The sequence below is a fragment of the Coturnix japonica genome, chromosome 4 (genome assembly GCF_054131305.1).
Source record: "Coturnix japonica strain WE chromosome 4, WE-NBRP24, whole genome shotgun sequence".
In the NCBI taxonomy this organism is placed as follows: Eukaryota; Metazoa; Chordata; class Aves; order Galliformes; family Phasianidae; genus Coturnix; species Coturnix japonica.
Genome location: NC_140666.1, coordinates 24,565,424 through 24,583,149, shown reverse-complemented (window position 1 = coordinate 24,583,149; position 17,726 = coordinate 24,565,424). Strand labels below are relative to the sequence as shown.

General features: G+C 46.3%; 1 protein-coding gene across 3 annotated transcripts in view; it reads right to left on the bottom strand.

Moving 5' to 3' along the window:
• NRK (Nik related kinase) overlaps window positions 1-17,379 on the bottom strand; it is an 80,043-nt gene extending 62,664 nt beyond the window's left edge. For 2 of the 3 annotated variants that reach the window (XM_015860734.3, XM_015860736.3), the window contains exons 1-2: window positions 17,060-17,379; window positions 13,627-13,692 (exon numbers count right to left, since the gene is read on the bottom strand). In XM_015860734.3, the coding sequence (XP_015716220.2) occupies window positions 13,627-13,692; window positions 17,060-17,116 (123 nt within the window). In that variant the 5' untranslated portion in view covers window positions 17,117-17,379. The remainder of the gene's footprint in view (window positions 1-13,626; window positions 13,693-17,059) is intronic. The other variant, XM_015860735.3, reaches the window with a different exon arrangement.
• Between the last annotated feature and the right edge of the window lie 347 nt (window positions 17,380-17,726).

Sequence of the window (17,726 nt, the reverse complement as noted above, 5' to 3'; positions counted from 1 at the left end):
CAGTAGCCTTGCCATTCACTCTGGATTGAACCAATTGTCACATCTCCTGACACCTACTGAAGCCCACCACCATTCCAGCCCCAGAAGCCCTGTGGCTGGAGACAGGAATGCCTTGTGCAGCCTTGTGCCCATGAAGCTCTGGGCAGGAGCCAGTCCCTCTCAACACCTGCAGCACCCAGCAGGACCACTACGCCAAAAATCTGTAGGCTCAGGAAAATGAAAACATTGAGGGAAATAAAAAAAAATTAAAAAAAATAAATAAACTGGATCTCACTTTGCTGACAGGCCTGCTAAGCAGTTGACTGCAGGGAGAGGTACAGATCTCTCCACCCCAGTGACTCACATCCATCCGTTACAGAACTGTGGGACGCTAAAGAAAACCTCCATGCTGCACATCCCTGCAACATGAAGTCATGGGCGGTTGGAGGCATCTCACTGGCCCAATCCTGCAGAGGAGATCGTGGCAGGGCTGCAGGTCGGCTGATAGGCAGCCAGGTTTTGGAGCAGGCATCCAAAGGTGGGACTTTTGGCTCACCACAACTACAAAGCTCTGAAGGTCAAGCTGTGCAAAGCAATTACAAACCTTGTGCATGAGATTCATGTTTTAACCCCATAACACAGACTTCCCGAACACATGCTAATAAGCAAGGCTTTAACTTTGCATGTACACTAAGATCTCAGTTACTACGTGACTGAATTTTTAACAATTCTGATTAAAAAGTCCTTCAGCACTCTTGTGAACAATAACAGTAACTCAGTTGAATTTCATGTTCTGTATAGTCACACAGGGCTCTTGTAGTCTGAGCCTTTCCTCCAGTAGGACAAATCATGACCTACAGTTCCCTTTACCTAAGGTGAATCCTGAAAGCAGAATACTTCATGAAGAACCACTGTTGAGCTCAGAAGGACTAAGATCTGCCCAGGGAAAGGATGCATGTTTCAAACACCAGCTAAGAGCTGCTACTTTCCAATGCTGCATCTTCCAATCTTCTGTAGGGATTGAAGTCAGTTGTGGCAGACAGAGAAACGAACAGTGAACTCCCGAGTGGAGAAAAAAGAAATATAAAAAGCAAACACAGAACCAACCCAGCGGAGTAACTTCACAAAAATAGCTAAACATATTATAGCCAAAGAACCACAGAGCGTTAAGCATCGCAGACTGGTAATTACCAGTACGTACAAAAGAAAAACAAAAGAAAAAGAAAGCAGCAGCTAAGCGTAGGAAGAACTGGCTGCAAAAGGGATAAAGAATTTCCTGTGCCAACTGCAGGAGAGCTTTACCAGCTCCCTGAGATGTGATCTGAGCCTTGCCCTGTGCGTAGAATCTGCCAGCAGTGCTCAGGGCAGAGGAAGCCCTGGATGCACAGCTGTTGGTCCCAGCAGGCAGGGCCCCTCCTCATGCTGCACAGCCCCAGCCCAGGGTCTGCACTTCCATGTGTGCTACAGCCTCCACTGAAGCCAAAAGAGTATTCACTGCTGGATTCGTTGCATCTGGATTTACACTATAGAAGCCAAATTTCTTTAAGTGAATCCCACTTTGCTCCCAGTTTCACAACCCAAAGCTACTGCCCACTGGAAATTAATCTCATTTGCTTAGCTCTGAACAATACCTACTCGTTTGCAGATTCTAATGGCAATAGGCCGTCCAGACAGCTGCAGCCCATCACAAAGCAGCTGTCAAGAAAGAAAAAAAAACCACAACAAAACAGAACAGCAAAACAACCTAAACATCCCACAAGGCATCCAGTGAATGCAGGCAGCTGGGAGGAGAAATGCCTCTATCAGTAGCAGTGTGTCTGTAACCTGGTTTATGTGCACAATACAAACTTCCAAAAGTGGCACTCCTGCCCAGACACCTTCCTCTGATTGTATTCACATTAGACTCGACTTGGAAAGTTTAACCTTCCACCAGTTTAAAAACAATTTCCTTTTGCAGCTTCCTTATGTGTTCTGTCATCCACACCCAGAAGCAAAAATGCACCACCAACAGCTCGTCACTCCTTAGGATACATTTGGTAGTAAGACCAGAAGAAAAACTGTGCAGGGCCAGCTAAAATCCACAGCAGTGCCAATGCACGTATTTAAATATCACAAATGCTAAGTCTCCATGAACAACAAAAATGTCTTTCAAGAAAATAAATCGAAGAGCATACAAAAACAACGTGTGAGCAAATCTACTTCCTGAATGTTTTCTATTGCCTTCTAGTTTCTGAACCTTTGGGGGCAGAGAGGGATATGGAATAACAAGAGATCTGCAAGCTTTCCTCCGGTATCAAAGCCAGACACTTAGCCAAGTTTCTTGCTCTCCTGAGAAAACTAGGCTTAAAGGACTGTGCTGCTCTCGCATCCACCCGTGCTTCAACCCATCAACACATTTCAACCCCAACTGACAGACAGAAGCCACAAAAATGAGCAAAATCTGATATGCTCTGTGAGAACTGCAGATGAGCCTCCCACCCTCCGAAGAGGAAGGCTGCAGCATGGCAGCACAGCTCCCTGCAAGTCCACCCCAACCTGTGCCAGGCACACAGGAAGACCACAGCAGAGCCAGGCTGTGCCCATGGGCTAGCACAGACTATGAAGGACTCAGCAAAGGAACTGGACTGCTGAGGTTAGGGGTGAACAGGGTGAGGAAGGACAAACTTCCAAGCAACTGCATTTTGTTAGCTTTACAGTTTCTTCCCCATCTCCCTCTCCCTCCCAGAAAAGTATGAACTTCAGGATTTCCTTTAATGTAAAAATGTATCATCGGTGCTTGCAGGCTTCTCACCTTTAGTCTTAGCAGTAACACTATGAAAGTGCTATCATGTTTGCACCACTGGAGATTATAGAACATATGTATTTTTGACATCTGTTTGCACAAGAAAATAACTATATACCATAACAGAAGCACTAAAGAAACCCAAACACCAGCAGGGAAGGGGTTCTGAAATCAGGCAGGAAATGGCTCACCAGCACCGCTTCTTATTTGCCACTTATCTGCCTGATGAGTACAAGGTGAGCAACCTCCTGTCACTGTTAGCATTTTACATCCACTTGGAAGAAATAAAACAAATGACATCACCGGAAAAGGACTGGAAATAAACAAAGTTCCAAATCGTTATTTTTAAAGACTTGGCTCGCACACGTGGTTGACCCAGTTAAATTAGAAATGTATTTCCAGCTCAGTTTTGTTAAGCGTGGACATGCTCACTGGCTTGCATCACTTTTGTTTGTCATTTCCTTTTTGCTGATCCATCCACACTGGACATCATTTTCCAAAGCGCTCTGCATAACTCTGGCCCTGCAGTTTCACAGTGGCTTTAACAAATTAAGAAATGAAGACAGATTAATGCTGAGTTCTTTTACCTGTTGCAACCTATGGTAAGGAATCTGCTTTAGTAGGGAGGTTGGACTTGACGATCTCTTGGGGTCCCTTCCAACCCCTGTAACTCTGGGACTCTGAATTTTCCCCTACCAGGTTTGAAGATTTTTGCTGTTATTGTTGTTTTTAAACAAAGAATTTGGTTTAAGAATGTCAGCAGTTAACACTGGTGAAAAGCCTGACTGGTGCAAGGCTATCCTCCAAACTGGGACAGCAAACATGGGCCAGAGCCGGGGGTGGGTGCAGTTGGTGGTTTTGTCCTTGCAGCAGCCATACACAAGGACATGCTTCTGTGGCAAGGCAACAACCTTCTACCTGCTAATGCTTCCTATTGTTTTTGCCAAGGAAGTCAAGAATAATAATGTAAGAAGCTATTTTCTGCCAAACCACAGGAGCGTTGTTGTTTTACTTCATCACCAGCTCCATGCACACACCCAGTTATGTAAAAGCAGCAGCAGAGATCATACAAACCAGCCCAGAGCAAGTGGGTTAGAAACTCCAAGCCTGAGAAGCATGTCTGCAGAAATGAGTAACTACACTGATGGTAAACACAGATATGGTAAGCAGAATAATGGGGGAAAAAATAAAAAATCCAGAGGCAAAATGCTCCACGTCATCTCATCTACTTCATACCCTGCTCACCAATGAAGCTTCCTTCAGTGACGATGAATAAACACAGGTGTCTGCAGCCAGGCCACAAGCCAGACATGGCTTATCAGATCCCAGCCAACCCTAGGAACACCTAGAGAAGAGCACAGTCAGCAGCTTGCCCCAGGGGGTGAAAAGTGCAGAAACAGCAGCTTCCCCGCTTCTCTTTCTGTTCATGCTCCCTGTTCTATAAAGAGATCTCTGGAAATCAAAATGCTTCACGCAGTCTCTGGGGACTTTTTGTAAAGCACAATGGCTACAGAAAATGAACAGTTTAGATAAGAAGGCACTGTATAATGCCATTACTTGCTTGACAGCAAAGGAAGCCAGACAGGAAGGAAAACCCACCGCTGCCATACATACATCAGTAATCAGAGAGAACAACACCTCTGGAAGTTCCAGTAGTGTTTATACATAGTGAGATACTACCAGAAAGGCTTCATAATCAATCAATAATCACAGATTATTTTGCACAGTGACATCTCCATCTCCATCTCCTCCAGGCCGACAATCCCAGTCCTGCTTCAGGCTGACAATCCCAGTCCTGCCTCAGCCCAGAGCTGGGGACAGCCTAGTGCTGCTACTGCTGTGCCTGTCAGAGTTGCACCAGGAGCCCATCTCAACAATATAAAGCATTCTATACTAACAACATCAAAAAGCTTGCCAGAATTCTGTGCTGTAAACAACACAGCAACCCCAAAAGCTCAGAGAGCAATGCTGCCTTTAATCTACTCGCTGCAACACTCAAAGCCCATCTGTGCGGCAGGCAGGATCAGTGCCATGCAGGCTCCAGGCATCACCCTGGGCTGACAGGGTGATAGGCTCTTTCTTTCTTTCCTGGTCAGAGATCTGTAAAATTGGAAGAAGTCAAATGACATTAGAGGAGTTAAACAGGAATCTGCTGTGCCTCCAAGCAGCCTAATGAATGCATCAGGTGTTTTGTAAACACATCTAAATGCTCAGTCCCCAGCAGACAACACATGCACGCCTGTATATGCAGATTCCTGTGCAACAGGATAACACTAAATTCAACATGCAAGCCATGGACACAAATCATGCAGTCTTTTACCAAGTGGTTACCTAAAAACTGATGCGAAGCAAAGAAAGGAAGTCAGGAAGAGAGGGAAGGGTGAATCCTGTATCCACTCTCTCCAACCTTTATTCTCCAGCATGCAGGATGAGAGACCTGAGTTTCCAGCTTTTGTTTTGCAACTTCCTTTATTCCAAACACTCCCAACTGAAGTCTTTCAAGTGTCCAAGAGAGAGGAAAGCTGGTGCTTCTCTTCATTCCTTCACTCTTTCTGCATGTTTGGGCATACTTACAGATGGTTGGCTACAAGACATTTAGTTTCTCTAGACCTGATCTATTTTGGCCAAAGAAACTATCCCAGCTGGGCAGCCAGAAATCCACTGCACCCTGTGCACGTGCCCCGCTCCTACTGCCAGCAGTGCGTGTAGGATGGAAACCCTTCACCTCAGCAGTGGGACTCCTCAGTCCACAACACCCACCCCTGCCCTCTGATATTGATATAAGGGAATCAGGCATCTGCTGATGTTATTTGGCTTCTGAGTGCGGAGTGTTTGTAAAGAAGCCTCTTACGGTAAATATTTCATGTTAGACTGGAAAAAGCAAATATTAAAGCACAGAATTTTTCTCCTGGTTCTTCTCTTTTCCCATGTTACAAGACAACATCACGGACAATCTGTGTAAATAATACATTACAGAGTCCATTACCTAAACCACAAGCATATTTATTTTATATTGTTTTTGTTGCATATTTTAGTACAATTGTTCACATGTTTTAAGCAAAGAATAAAGGAAGAGTAGAAAAATTTACTCTAGTAGAAATAATCAGTAAATTGGTTACTTTTTTTTTTTTCCATTATTTTTAAATATCAGGAAAAAATCCATGCAAAAATATAGTATAAATAAGAAAGTTAGGAAGTTCCTCAAGTTCAGTAACATATATTTTCTGAAGACAACCATGTGTTTCACTTATGTTCTTTTCATCAAAAATGTCCTGCGTGTAACAAAAGAAATAAATAGAAGAAAAAACACCCAGCACTGAAACTGCTGCTGATGAATGTAGCAAGTGAGTAACTGTAGTCAGATAATGGGATTTAGTCAATTCCAGTATTCAGCAAACTCAACAAAATGTCCGTATGCTGCCAATATTCTCACATTTGGTTGTAAACATCCCTCACAAATAAGAGCTCATTAATATTTACGTGCATATTATGGTGATGCCAAATGACTCCAGTATGACAGTGCCTTCTTTTAGAGCACACAGTGCTAAAGACAGCCTATGAAATATTAAGCATCCCGCTAAATTAAAATGTACGTTCAGATGAAGGAAGCAAACAAAATGCGATGCTTTGACGTTTCTGAAACAAAGTTTCCAAATGAAAGCCAACACGTCTCATAAAATGTTGCCACCAAGGCTCCTGTTGAACTCAGTGTGCTCTGACTCGGATGGAGCCGTTTCCGAACAGTGTGACATTCGATAAGTGGCTGCTAACCATTCTACAGCCAGCTCTGCAAGTAATACCAATTCCTTTCAAACAGAATCACCACGCACTTGACAATAAATTAAGGATTGCTCCATTGGAAGAGCTGCAGTCAGGCAGAGAGACCTGGTCCAGAGACTTTTTGAGCACCCAGAGTTCCAAGGCAGCTCAAAGCCTTGGCTGATGCTTTGGAGGCCTAGACAAGTAACAGCACAGTTACTTGTTACAGTTACAATAACCCCACACTACAAACAGCTGAAAAACAGTTTCTCCTTCATTTTTATTCCTAAGACCTATATCTGCAGCTCTGCCCAGGCCAGGAAAATTAGCACTAGCCAACAGACTGAGGGCAGCTGAACACCAGATAAGGGAAGGATTTTTATCACATTTATGGACGTTATAATTTAAAATCACTTACTGAAAATTGCAATACAACAGAATGCATCAGGCACCTCTGCCCACTGCCTCAGCAAGCTGTCCAACCCAGCTGGCAATGAACCAGCTTTCTGCCCCACTTCCTTCCCCCCCTCGGAAGGATGGGATTACTGTCTGTCCGGCCAGGTTTTGCTGCTGTCCACCCAAGCAGCTGCGGCTTGAATAGCTGTGCTGTGGCCAGGCACCGCCCCACCTGGCTCAGAACCCAGCAGGAAGACAAGTGCTGCTTTCTGTTGGGTGCTGGAACTGCAGCACCCCAGGGAACCCCTCAGAAAAGCCACGTAACAAAGGGGTGGCTGCTGCTGCTGCAAATCAGCTGCAGCCCCATCCTGAGTGCAAGGATTGACCACAAAGCTTCCTGACACAAGTACTTTTATCTGCTGCTGGATGGTCATCAGAGGGCAAAATTACATCTCTACAGTTACAAGGAGGCAGCTGGTAACACAAGTGCTCGTGGAGCATGTCCAGAGACAAGCAACAGAGCTATGAGGGCTCTGGAGTGCAAGTCCGATGGGAGCAGCTGAGGGAACTGGGATGGTCAGACTGGAGCAGAGGAGGCTCAGGGGAGATCTTAAAGCTCTCCACAGCTCCCTGAAAAGAGGTTGTGGCGAGGTGGGGGTTGGCCGGGATTTAACACCTAAAAAACCACATTGACTTTCTGCTGTTTAAAATCAAGAAACATTGTTTCACCTATTGAGCCAATAGATCCGTCCATGCCCAGGGGTTTTTAGGATCGCACCTGGTCTACTCATCATAAATCTTCTCTTAGCCCTGCCAATTCTCTTTAAGGAAGAGAGAACAATAAAACATTTCACAGTAGTTAAGACACGGTAAAACATGCAAATTGCTGGCCACTGACCCATACCTTCAGGTGGGCATAAACTTGCTGAGCACTCACTCATATAATCATTGGGGTCGGAAGGGACCTTAAAGCCCACCCAGTTTCAACTCCAGCTGCAGAATGGGATACATCCACCAGCTCAGGCAGCCCAGGGTCCCATCCAACCTGGCCTCAAGCGCCTCCAGTCAGAAGTAGTGAGACCTCGCTCAGCTATGTGCAGGACTGGGGAAATCAAGAGGCTGAACCTGTTTTCTACTGTGCTTAAATTATCACCAGTGCTTTATTTATTTATTATTTTTTAGGATATTCTCTTAGCTTCAAAATAGCATGTCCCAGTGCCAACATCTGAGCTCAAAACACCTCCTATTTATGACAAAAATGCACTGCACTCTCCCATGTGGACTTTCAAGTTGAAAACATGCAGGAGCTGGAAGTGGCAGGCCTGACAACAAAATATTTGCAAGGATTTTACTATTCTTTAATGGCTGATATGGCACATCTAATTATTGTATGCTGCTCCGCTCAGTCAAAGAGCCTTTACTGTATTAGAAGCACACCACAGCTGAGAGGTCTTTTTTTTCACATTCTTACTCTTCTATTTTTGATAAACTAGCCTCACACTTAAGAATCTTAATTGAATTCCACTGAAATATTCACTAACTAGAACCAGGACTTCATGACTTGCTAATTAATTCCACATGTATGAGCCATTATTTTAAATTCCCATGCTGAATACTGTTTAGCATTACCATGCAATTAAGCAGAGAAGCCAAGATTAGGGAGAAAAAAAAAAAAACCAACCCTGAAAAAAAATTGCTACTGGACCCAGGTTCCGACAACTGAATACACACAAGTTATGTTACTTCTTTTACTTATATATATATATATATGTATATATATGTGTGTGTGTGTATTATATATAAATCTTATATATATAATATATAATATATATATATATATATATATATATATATATATATATATATATATATAAAAGATATTTATATCTATATATATAAAAGATATTTTCACTACCGTTTTGCTTATTCTTCAAGTCACTTATGTACTATCTAGCTGGTGACACTGATGTTGGGTATGATGCATCCATTGAGATTAACAAGTCCTATACACACCACCCAGATGTAAAAAGCCATCAGGAACATAAGGCATAGAGTACTTCAAGTCTAGAGAGAACTCCCTTCCAAGAATCACAAGGGTGAATTAAATAAATTAATTTTAGGTAAGCTTTGGCTGCTTTTCAGCTCCCAGAATGTCTCCCCTCAAGAGCTGGAAGCATAAGCAAACCTTACTGAATTGTTACACAAGTACAAACTTTGATGAAGCTGAGGATTGAGGAAATAAGATCACCACCAAATTGTTCACCATGGACAATAATATCTTAAGAACTGGCCCCACTGGAGTCATTAATGAGAAGCAGTTTGAGTACCGATGCCCTTAAGCAGCTTCTCAGATGGTTTAATGAGAAGTCCAAGACAGAAGATTCCAGCACTGGCCATGTACCAAGTACTACCAAAGAGGATGGTAACCCCCCTAGGAACACTCAGCGTCTGAGATGTGCTGATTTCAGTTCATAAGCACCATAGCATGTCAGATCTCATGACAGTGGCACTAGCACACATTAAGTTTAGACTTTCTCCTGAACAAAGCCCCTACTGCCAGGATGAGCAGCTCATCTCCATTGTCTCCTCACACTGCTGAGACCAGGACACGCACATTGACCTATGACTGACTTCAGACACTATGATGCAGCAGCACTTTCATATACACTGCTGTCTACCATTAACTCAATTTGCAGGTTGACAAGATCACAGAACCATAGAATGGCCTGGGTTGATAATCAACAATGCTACTAAAAAGCCTAGTGTAGCAAATGAATAGACAAACAAACACTCCTACCAACAGTTTGAGAATCAGAAGCAGCGTTCTGTCATTTCTATAAAGAACAACCACTTGTTTGACCAAAACCTCAGTGCCTTGAAGGCTGAGATTGGCTTTAAAAGCGTAACTGACCACAAATGCTAACAAGATGCCCTGAGATGATGTGACATTTGTAATCTCTCTTGGCAGCGGTTTGGAGAGTCTGAAGTTGCATTTCAGCTGAGAGAAGCATCCATCATGTGGCTGCTCTTGACTGCCCCAAAGAGATCTCTTGGGAGTTTTCAGCCTATTCGCATTCATGTTCTGGACTGCACTGGGCATCATGGTAATGCTTCTTAACTTGAACCTTCCCTCAGCTGCCTGAGGCACTGCCATCACTCTTCACAACTTAGCATGGTCTTGTGATCTTCCCATGGAGTATCAAATCTTCCTGAAAAACCACACTGCTTTTCCCCTTGCTCTCAATTGCCTCAGCCAGCTACTCAGTAAATTAATACAAAGAACTCGGCAGACAGACGGCAAATTAAGATAAAGTTGTATTTGTGCTTCACAACACCCCTGCCACCATACATCAACAGCAGAGTAACTCACCACTCACATCAACCAGTGAAGTCTGGTTCAACGCCAAGAAGCAGCTGTATTAAAAAACAGAAAGGCGCTTCCCTATGCAGACCTGCTTCCTTTACATATCCAGCATCTTACCTGCCAGAAAACTGACCCTGCAATTAAAACAGAGCACTGAAAATCAAAAGACGGAAAACACATTAACAGGCTCCTATGGAAGCCACCCACAATGATGAGTATGAAACTCTGAGCTGAAATCTTTGTGAAAAATAGTATTTCACATGCATGCACAAAATTACAGTTTAATTACTACTAAACACACCAGAATGGACAGAGCTACAGCTGAGACCATTCTGCATCAAGGCCGACACCCAATTGCCATCCAGTTCTTCATAGCAGTAGAGTAAAAACTGTGAAAGGAAAACAAGAGCATCCCTATAAAGTCCTGGAGGTAGTGGGAGTGGGTAAATGATTATCCAGATGAGAACATTGCTAGCTCTCTATTGCAAGACAGAGCCTTGGGCACACTAAGACCAATGTGCTCACCCACAGTGCTTGTAAAGGTACTACCTCTAACAGCACACAGCAGTGTCACCATAATGCAGCAACTACTAGCGAATGAAAAAGATGCTGTTATCTCCTACATTGCTTCCCACAGCTCTAATGCTGCTGCAAAGGACACTTGCCCACAGCTTCCCCAGCTTCTTTGAGAAGCAGTTACAGGGCAAGGGGACTGCAGCTCAGAAGGGAAGCGAAACCTCAGAGTTTGCGGGTGACACCTTCAGCAATCTCAGTTCCTCCCAGAGGACAGCCCCAACCTCACGGCGGAGCATGGGAGCCCGGGAACTTCTCTTTGCAATTAGTGCAGATGGTGCAGGGGCCTGGATACCTCCTGACCTGCACTTCAAGCCTCAGGAAGCAGGGGCATGAAAGAGCAAGTATGTGTACTTCTCCAGCTGCCCCAAATACCTCCACTGAAACAGCCACCACCTTCCCTTCCCTGGTCTCACCCAGGACTGCTCCACGCATGGCTCTATTCTTCAGACTTCGGCACCTGGAAGCATGTAATTAGTTGAAAAACTCATCTGTCAAGAGATAACGAAGTGCCTTTCTATTTTTTATCAAGAGATAACGAAGCCTGAGTCTCATAACTTCTAAGCGCTATCTGAATTTTTAATATCTAATTTATTCTTTTCCAGAGGCTGAAGTTGCCAATGCTGGCATGGTTATACCCTACTACTGCATAAGCTGTCAACAAACCCTCTAGCTTTCAGGCAGTTCTTACATGCAAATCCTGACTTTCTGACATTTGTAGGCAGCTCCAGCTTTATCACCAGTACGATTTATACCCCTTCCATTTAATTTAGAGGACACAGAACTGGAACTGGTCCGGAACAATTCACTACAAACAACATCCTCCTCCAACATATCTGTTAAACAATGTTTTCTATATCCAGTGATAAATCCTCTGAATTTTATTTTCATTTTTACGCAGCTGCATTTATTAAAACACTGAGTCATCTTCAGAGCCAAGCAAACAGTTTACTAATCTTGAACATACTTTATTTAGCCTGAAATATGCTTTACTTTGATGAAGTGTGATGCTACATGTATCTATTTCTGAACGCATGGAAGAATCTGATGCCTCCAAAAATGAAAACATGTACTAGTGACGTGACAATATATTTGGACAACCAGGATTGCTTTATAAATTTTTATGATCTCAAGCCTATACTCTAACTAGATAAACTACAAGATAATTACTGCATTCCCTAACATGATCCATTAGTCCTAGCAGTGAAAAAGCAAAGTGAATGCCACTACCCAACTTCTTATGGTCCCTTTAGAAGCTGTGGTGCTGCAGGCTGGGCCCTGGCTCCTGCACCTGCTCACGGTGCTGCCATACTCCCAGACCTAAATCTCCTCATCCACAGTGAGCAAACCTCGGTCTCGCATGTTCAGAAGAGAGCAGCCTTTGGGTACAGTTTTTAATCTTTGTTATCAATATTCCTTACTTATTTTCCCAGCGGATGCCTAAGTGACCCACACCGTCACACAGAACATTTTCTTTGGCAGCAGAGGAGTGAGCTGCACTGCTCCTTCCTGCTCCTGCCATGATTAAGCAGCTGATTCACTCTCTACATCCTTACAAGATGAGCAGATTGCATTTTTTTTTCTGCCAGTATAAAATAAATCTAGGCAAGGAAATAAAGGCGTCCTTCAGAGGCCACTTGGGAGCTTTCAGACCTTCTACAGGCAAATATGTCAATGGTTTAACCAACACAGCACCCCTGCATGTCTCCTGGCTTCACATAAACTATACAAACCCCCCAAGTTTCCATCTTTAATTTCATACTATTCAGTATCTGAATGACAATCTCACAAATGATGCAGACAAACAGTTACACAGGAAAGAATCTGTTTCTGCCAGAAAAATAAAATAAACACATATATGGGAAGGCAGAAACTTCCCCGGACTGCTTCTGCAGGGGATCTTCCAGAATCTTTGAGAATGTAGCTATAATTTCAAAGTAGGAACCAAAACGTGATCATAGCAGATCACAGCCAGAAGATGGACTCTGAAGTGCAATGTGTGGCCAAATGCTGGGGGCCCAGTGCTGGAGCAGCCTGCCCAATGTTAAAGCTCACAGCACAGCAGTCTGGAGCAGCAGGACTCAGGGGAGAACAACCACAGACAGCTTCCTCCAGTGCTGCTGCTCTTCCTTTCTGACCCCCCTGATCCAGCAGCATGGCCCTTTCCTTCCTTCCTGTCTTATTTCTCCAAATCAGAGCAACACAGACCCAGTGCCCTACTTTATCCTTTAGATTGTTCTTCACAGGGAAAGACCACTTCCTTAGGCAAGTTCTCACACCTCAAAGCATGCACAGTGCGTGTAACATATTACGGCAAGACAAGGCTTAATTGTTGCAGTTTGGTGGCCAGTAGGCCTGCTTTGACATCACCACGACAAAGGTAACAGTGAAAGTAAACACCTGGTGGCCTGGCTACTTCACACCTCTGCAATGGAGAGCAGCACTGCATCAGCATGTGCAGGGCTCTCACACACCCCAGGCCAAGTTCAGCCATCACCAATTTCAGTTGTGCCAGCTGCCTGTCAAACAGTTTTGAGGAAGAAAAAAATAACCACAGGACAGAAGAAGCAGGGCAGAGGGAAGGCTGTAGCAGAGTAAGCAGCCAACTCATCTGCAGCAGGACATGAAAGCAGGCTGGGAGGAAGGGCACAGATGACGGAGATAGATACACAAACCAGGCTGCTGCTGGGACAACACTGTCCGGTTCTCATTTCTGCTTTAGGAAACATGGTTTTATTGAGATCACCATCATAAAACAAAGAGAAGCCCAAACCTTATAGACTTGTCCATACGTCCCATTGCCAACAACCTGCACCAGTTCAAATATTCCCGCAGGGTCCTGCAAAAAGCAGAAAAAAAAGAACATTACTTGCAACAAAGCAAACACATGGTGACAGCGTGGAACTGTTCACAATCAAAATGAAAATGACTGTGGCATGTCTCTTAATGGTGCATATTATACACTAAACATGGAAATAACTAATAAATAGGAGTTCAAGAAACATGCTTCTATTAAAGTTTCCAGTCAAATTGCTTGAGATAACTCAGGAGATTCAAAGTATGGCAGTACAGCAGATGGAACAAATAAATGGGAATGCGTGAGGAATATGAGCATTCAATTGATTCAGTTTAGCAGTTGAGTAAGCTTTAAAAAAGCTTTAAAATGCAAAGACAATCTGGAGGCTGAGCTACTGTCCTCTGCTATGAAACGCTTGGCATCAGAAAGGCAACAAAGGAAAGAACCTCCATAGTGGAATAGAAAGGTGCTACACAAAGCTCAGGCCTGACTGCCTTCCAGAAAGGAGATGAAGCATCCCAAGTGATACAGGAACAACACACAGGCTGAGAACGCTCAGCTGGCTGTTCTGCAAACATAACAAGGTGAATTTGAGCAAAGTCTTGGCTTTGAACCCAAACCAGATCACTGTAAGTTTTCATGAAAGATCCACATGCCAGCAGTCAGTGTGCCATGTGAGCCAGTGCATGCCCTGCTGGTTTAGCATCAGTTAATCCAATGCCAGCCACTGCAGCACCTCCCCGGGAATGAGATCCCACAGCCTTACAGATGGAGAAGGAACATCCTGTTGCAAGGAAACGTTTGCTCCTGCATAAGTGAGCACATTAAGAAATCTGTACCTTCAGTTTAAATTCACTTGAGATCCGTGTAAAAACATTAAGAACTCAAGAGACCAGTTTCCTGGTTTCTGACTGAGCCATTTATCAGTCTTGCTCATTTGTTGGGATGATTTCATTGCAAGACATATATAAAGTATTATTAGTTCCATGTGTCAGTTCTACCACATCTGTTTCAGCAATCTATCGTGTCAGTCAATGCCTATCAGCACTGCTGAGGGCTGTGATACAAAAAAACAGCCTTTATCTCCAAACTTCCATTTCTGCAACCGTACGTTCTCCACTCCACTTACATGGTATTCTTTCAATAGAAATATTGCCTTCTTTGTATCTCATCTGAAAACTTTTACTTACAGAATATCCCAGAGGAAATACGTGGGTGTTTTTCTGAGCAGAGTCTGCCCTCCCTGGCACGACTGTCATGATAAATGGCAGCAGCTTCCACTGCCAGGACAACACAACAGGGACTTCCACAGCTTCCACAAGCCAAGGAATTCGTGAATTCATTTGATTTTGTCTTCAAGCTAAATGAGTTTTAATCCTATATTTCCTGGACTGTCAACTTCATGCAACATTTGCTCGTGCACGACACCCCACTGCTCACATTGCTCCCCTGGGAAGCTTGCTCTCCCTTCCTGCCCCTCTCTTGCAGAAAGCAGCGCTGCTGAATTGCAGTGCATGCACGGGGCACAAAGTCTGGAAGAACCTAAAGTGCCTTTTTCAACCCGAAGGGTGTTACCATCCCTCTCACTTAACCGACTGCCCTGCCCTCACTCTACTCCTCCGCACTTGTTTATTATGCAAATGACTCACGTGCCTCAAAATCAGTTTCTCACTTTCCACTCAATTTGATTCTGATTTAGCATCTGAATAGCTCACTTCAGGCTTCAGACACTCCAGGAAAAGCCCAAACGATTACCTAAATAAATGTTAGCATTAACTTTAGTATAGCTGAAATCCTCCCCATCCTCGCTGGCCAATGGAGCACTAATGCCTCTAGCCTCCCCAGCTCTGAGCGCAGCCAAAATACTTGGACGTTTCCCTTTTAATCAGGATGCGGGAGTGGACTGAGCCTTGTTAAGAGTCATAAAGGATATTAATTTGGGCTCTCACTTCGGTCCTTGGACTGCCCTTGTTTGCTTGGCCATCAGCATAGCATCCTCTGCTGGCAGAGCCCCCACAACCAGCCAGCTTCCTAATTAGCTGGGAGCCAGCACCATTGGTGCTGCAGTGCTTCTTCCCAGCTAGCATTTGTCCCATGGTCCACCTAATCCTTCCCAGCCAGCTCCTGCACATCACCAGCTTCACTTTGACAGATGCCAACACCTTGGCCTGGACATCCATCACTCTGAGGTTAATTACTGTAAGGTACAGCACCATATGGTGGGCTTCTTGCTTTCCTTCAAGACCTCGGCAGAGTGCTTTAAAGGCAGCAGCACATCTGCTGGCACAGAGGCACCACAGCCACATCCACTTCCACTGCATGGTGGAATGAAAGCCCACATGTGCAGCAGGATCCCAACCAAATGCATTACTTTGCAGGTAACAGGAGCCAGGTGGCTGAAGCCCAGGTTTCTGTGCTGGGCACTTTAGCAATCAGTGGATTTTTTATCAGCTGACTGCCCCAGTGAACCTGCACTTGGAAAGTTTGCAGTCACCACTGTCACGGAGCAGGGCTGCACGAGGATGCTCCTGCAGCATCTGCAACTGCAGCCCAAAGCACCTTGGTCCAGGAACAGGGAATAGGCTGCAGCGAGCACCCTCAGGGGCAGGGCTAGTGTGTGCTGGAGAGTGACCTGGTGCAGCTGGCCAGATGTGCCGCCCTGGGACCCAAGGGTAGGGGGAAGGGAAGCGGCCATCCCTGCTTGGTGTGCATGGGCACAGCCCAGCACTGAGCAGATTTCCCCACCAGGTCCTTGTCCGTTCTGCTCAGGACCAGGCCTGCACTGTGCAGCCTCAGGGAGCCTCTCCTCGTGCAGGGCTGTACACGAAGCCTGCAGGCTGCCCGCAGGACAGGCTTACACTGGCTTCTTATCACTTACTGAAGGAGATCAGATTCAGCTGCTGAGCCCAGAGACTCGCGCCGCTCGGAGAAGAGCTGGGCTCAAACCCTATTCCCAGCCAGCTGCTCCGTGCCAACCCCGCGGGCGCTCCCGACCCCGCTGCCTCCTTTCTCTCTGTCTCCTCTCCGGAGCACCCTCCCCACCATGTGATTTCGTGCAAAGCCTTTTCCCAACCCTTTTTCTCGGGTATTTTTAGCAGCAGCTCGCTGCGCTCCCTCCGGCCGCGTTCCGCCCCAGCCCAACGCTTCCCCCCGCAGTGCCTGGAGCCCGGGGCCGGGGCTGTCCCGCCGGTGCCTGGAGCAGCGCGGAGCCGTCGCACACTCGGCGGGGCGGCTGCCAACGCGACCAGACATCGGGCAACACGAAAAGACAAGGAGAAGCACACGGTCACAATGAGGAGCTCAGAGTAAAGCAGGCTCCCGCTCAGCTCTGCAGCTTCCCTCCCGGCGCTATTTTCTCCAGCGCTATTTTCTCCAGCGCTCTCCCTCACGTCCCGCTCGCCGCCCTTACCCGCAGCGCGGCCAGGTCGATGCCGTCCAGGCTGCGGGCGGCGCACTCCCGGGCCATGGCGCCCCGCGGCTTCAGCTAACGGTCCGGTCCGGTCCGCCCGCCTCGCCTCAACCCTCGGCCCGCGGCGGCCCGGCCGTGCTCCGGCGAGCGCAGGGAGGCGGGCATGCCCGCTCCGGAACGCCCTCCCCGCTCAGCGGGCCGGGAGGCAGCCCCAGGGCCGGGCGGCCGCGGGTAACTTTGGCGGAGACATTTCCTCGGGCAAACTTTGCGAGGAAGTGACGCGGGGCGGCGTGCCGGGCTGGGGGCCACCTGCACGCCACGCGGGGGGGTGGGGACGCGCCGCCCCACGCGCTCACGCCGCTGCCTTCGTTCCCTCGGAGCGCGACCGTGCGGCAGCACCGGCACCGCGCCGTCAATGGGGCCAGGTGCGCTCAGAGGCACGGGTGGGGGCGTTCACCCCCAGGCTGAGGGTCCCTGCGTGCAGCCGGCAGTGGGACACTCCTGTGCGGCCACAGCCCCGCTAGTGCTGCATGCATGCAACGGGTGTGCGCTGTAGAAAGGGAAGTGCAGCACATGGGGACCGAACATCCCCCAAGGAAACTAAAGAAACTCAGTGGCCGGGGCTGCAGAAGCTCCCCCAGCCCTCTGCAGACCGCAGTAGCTCAGC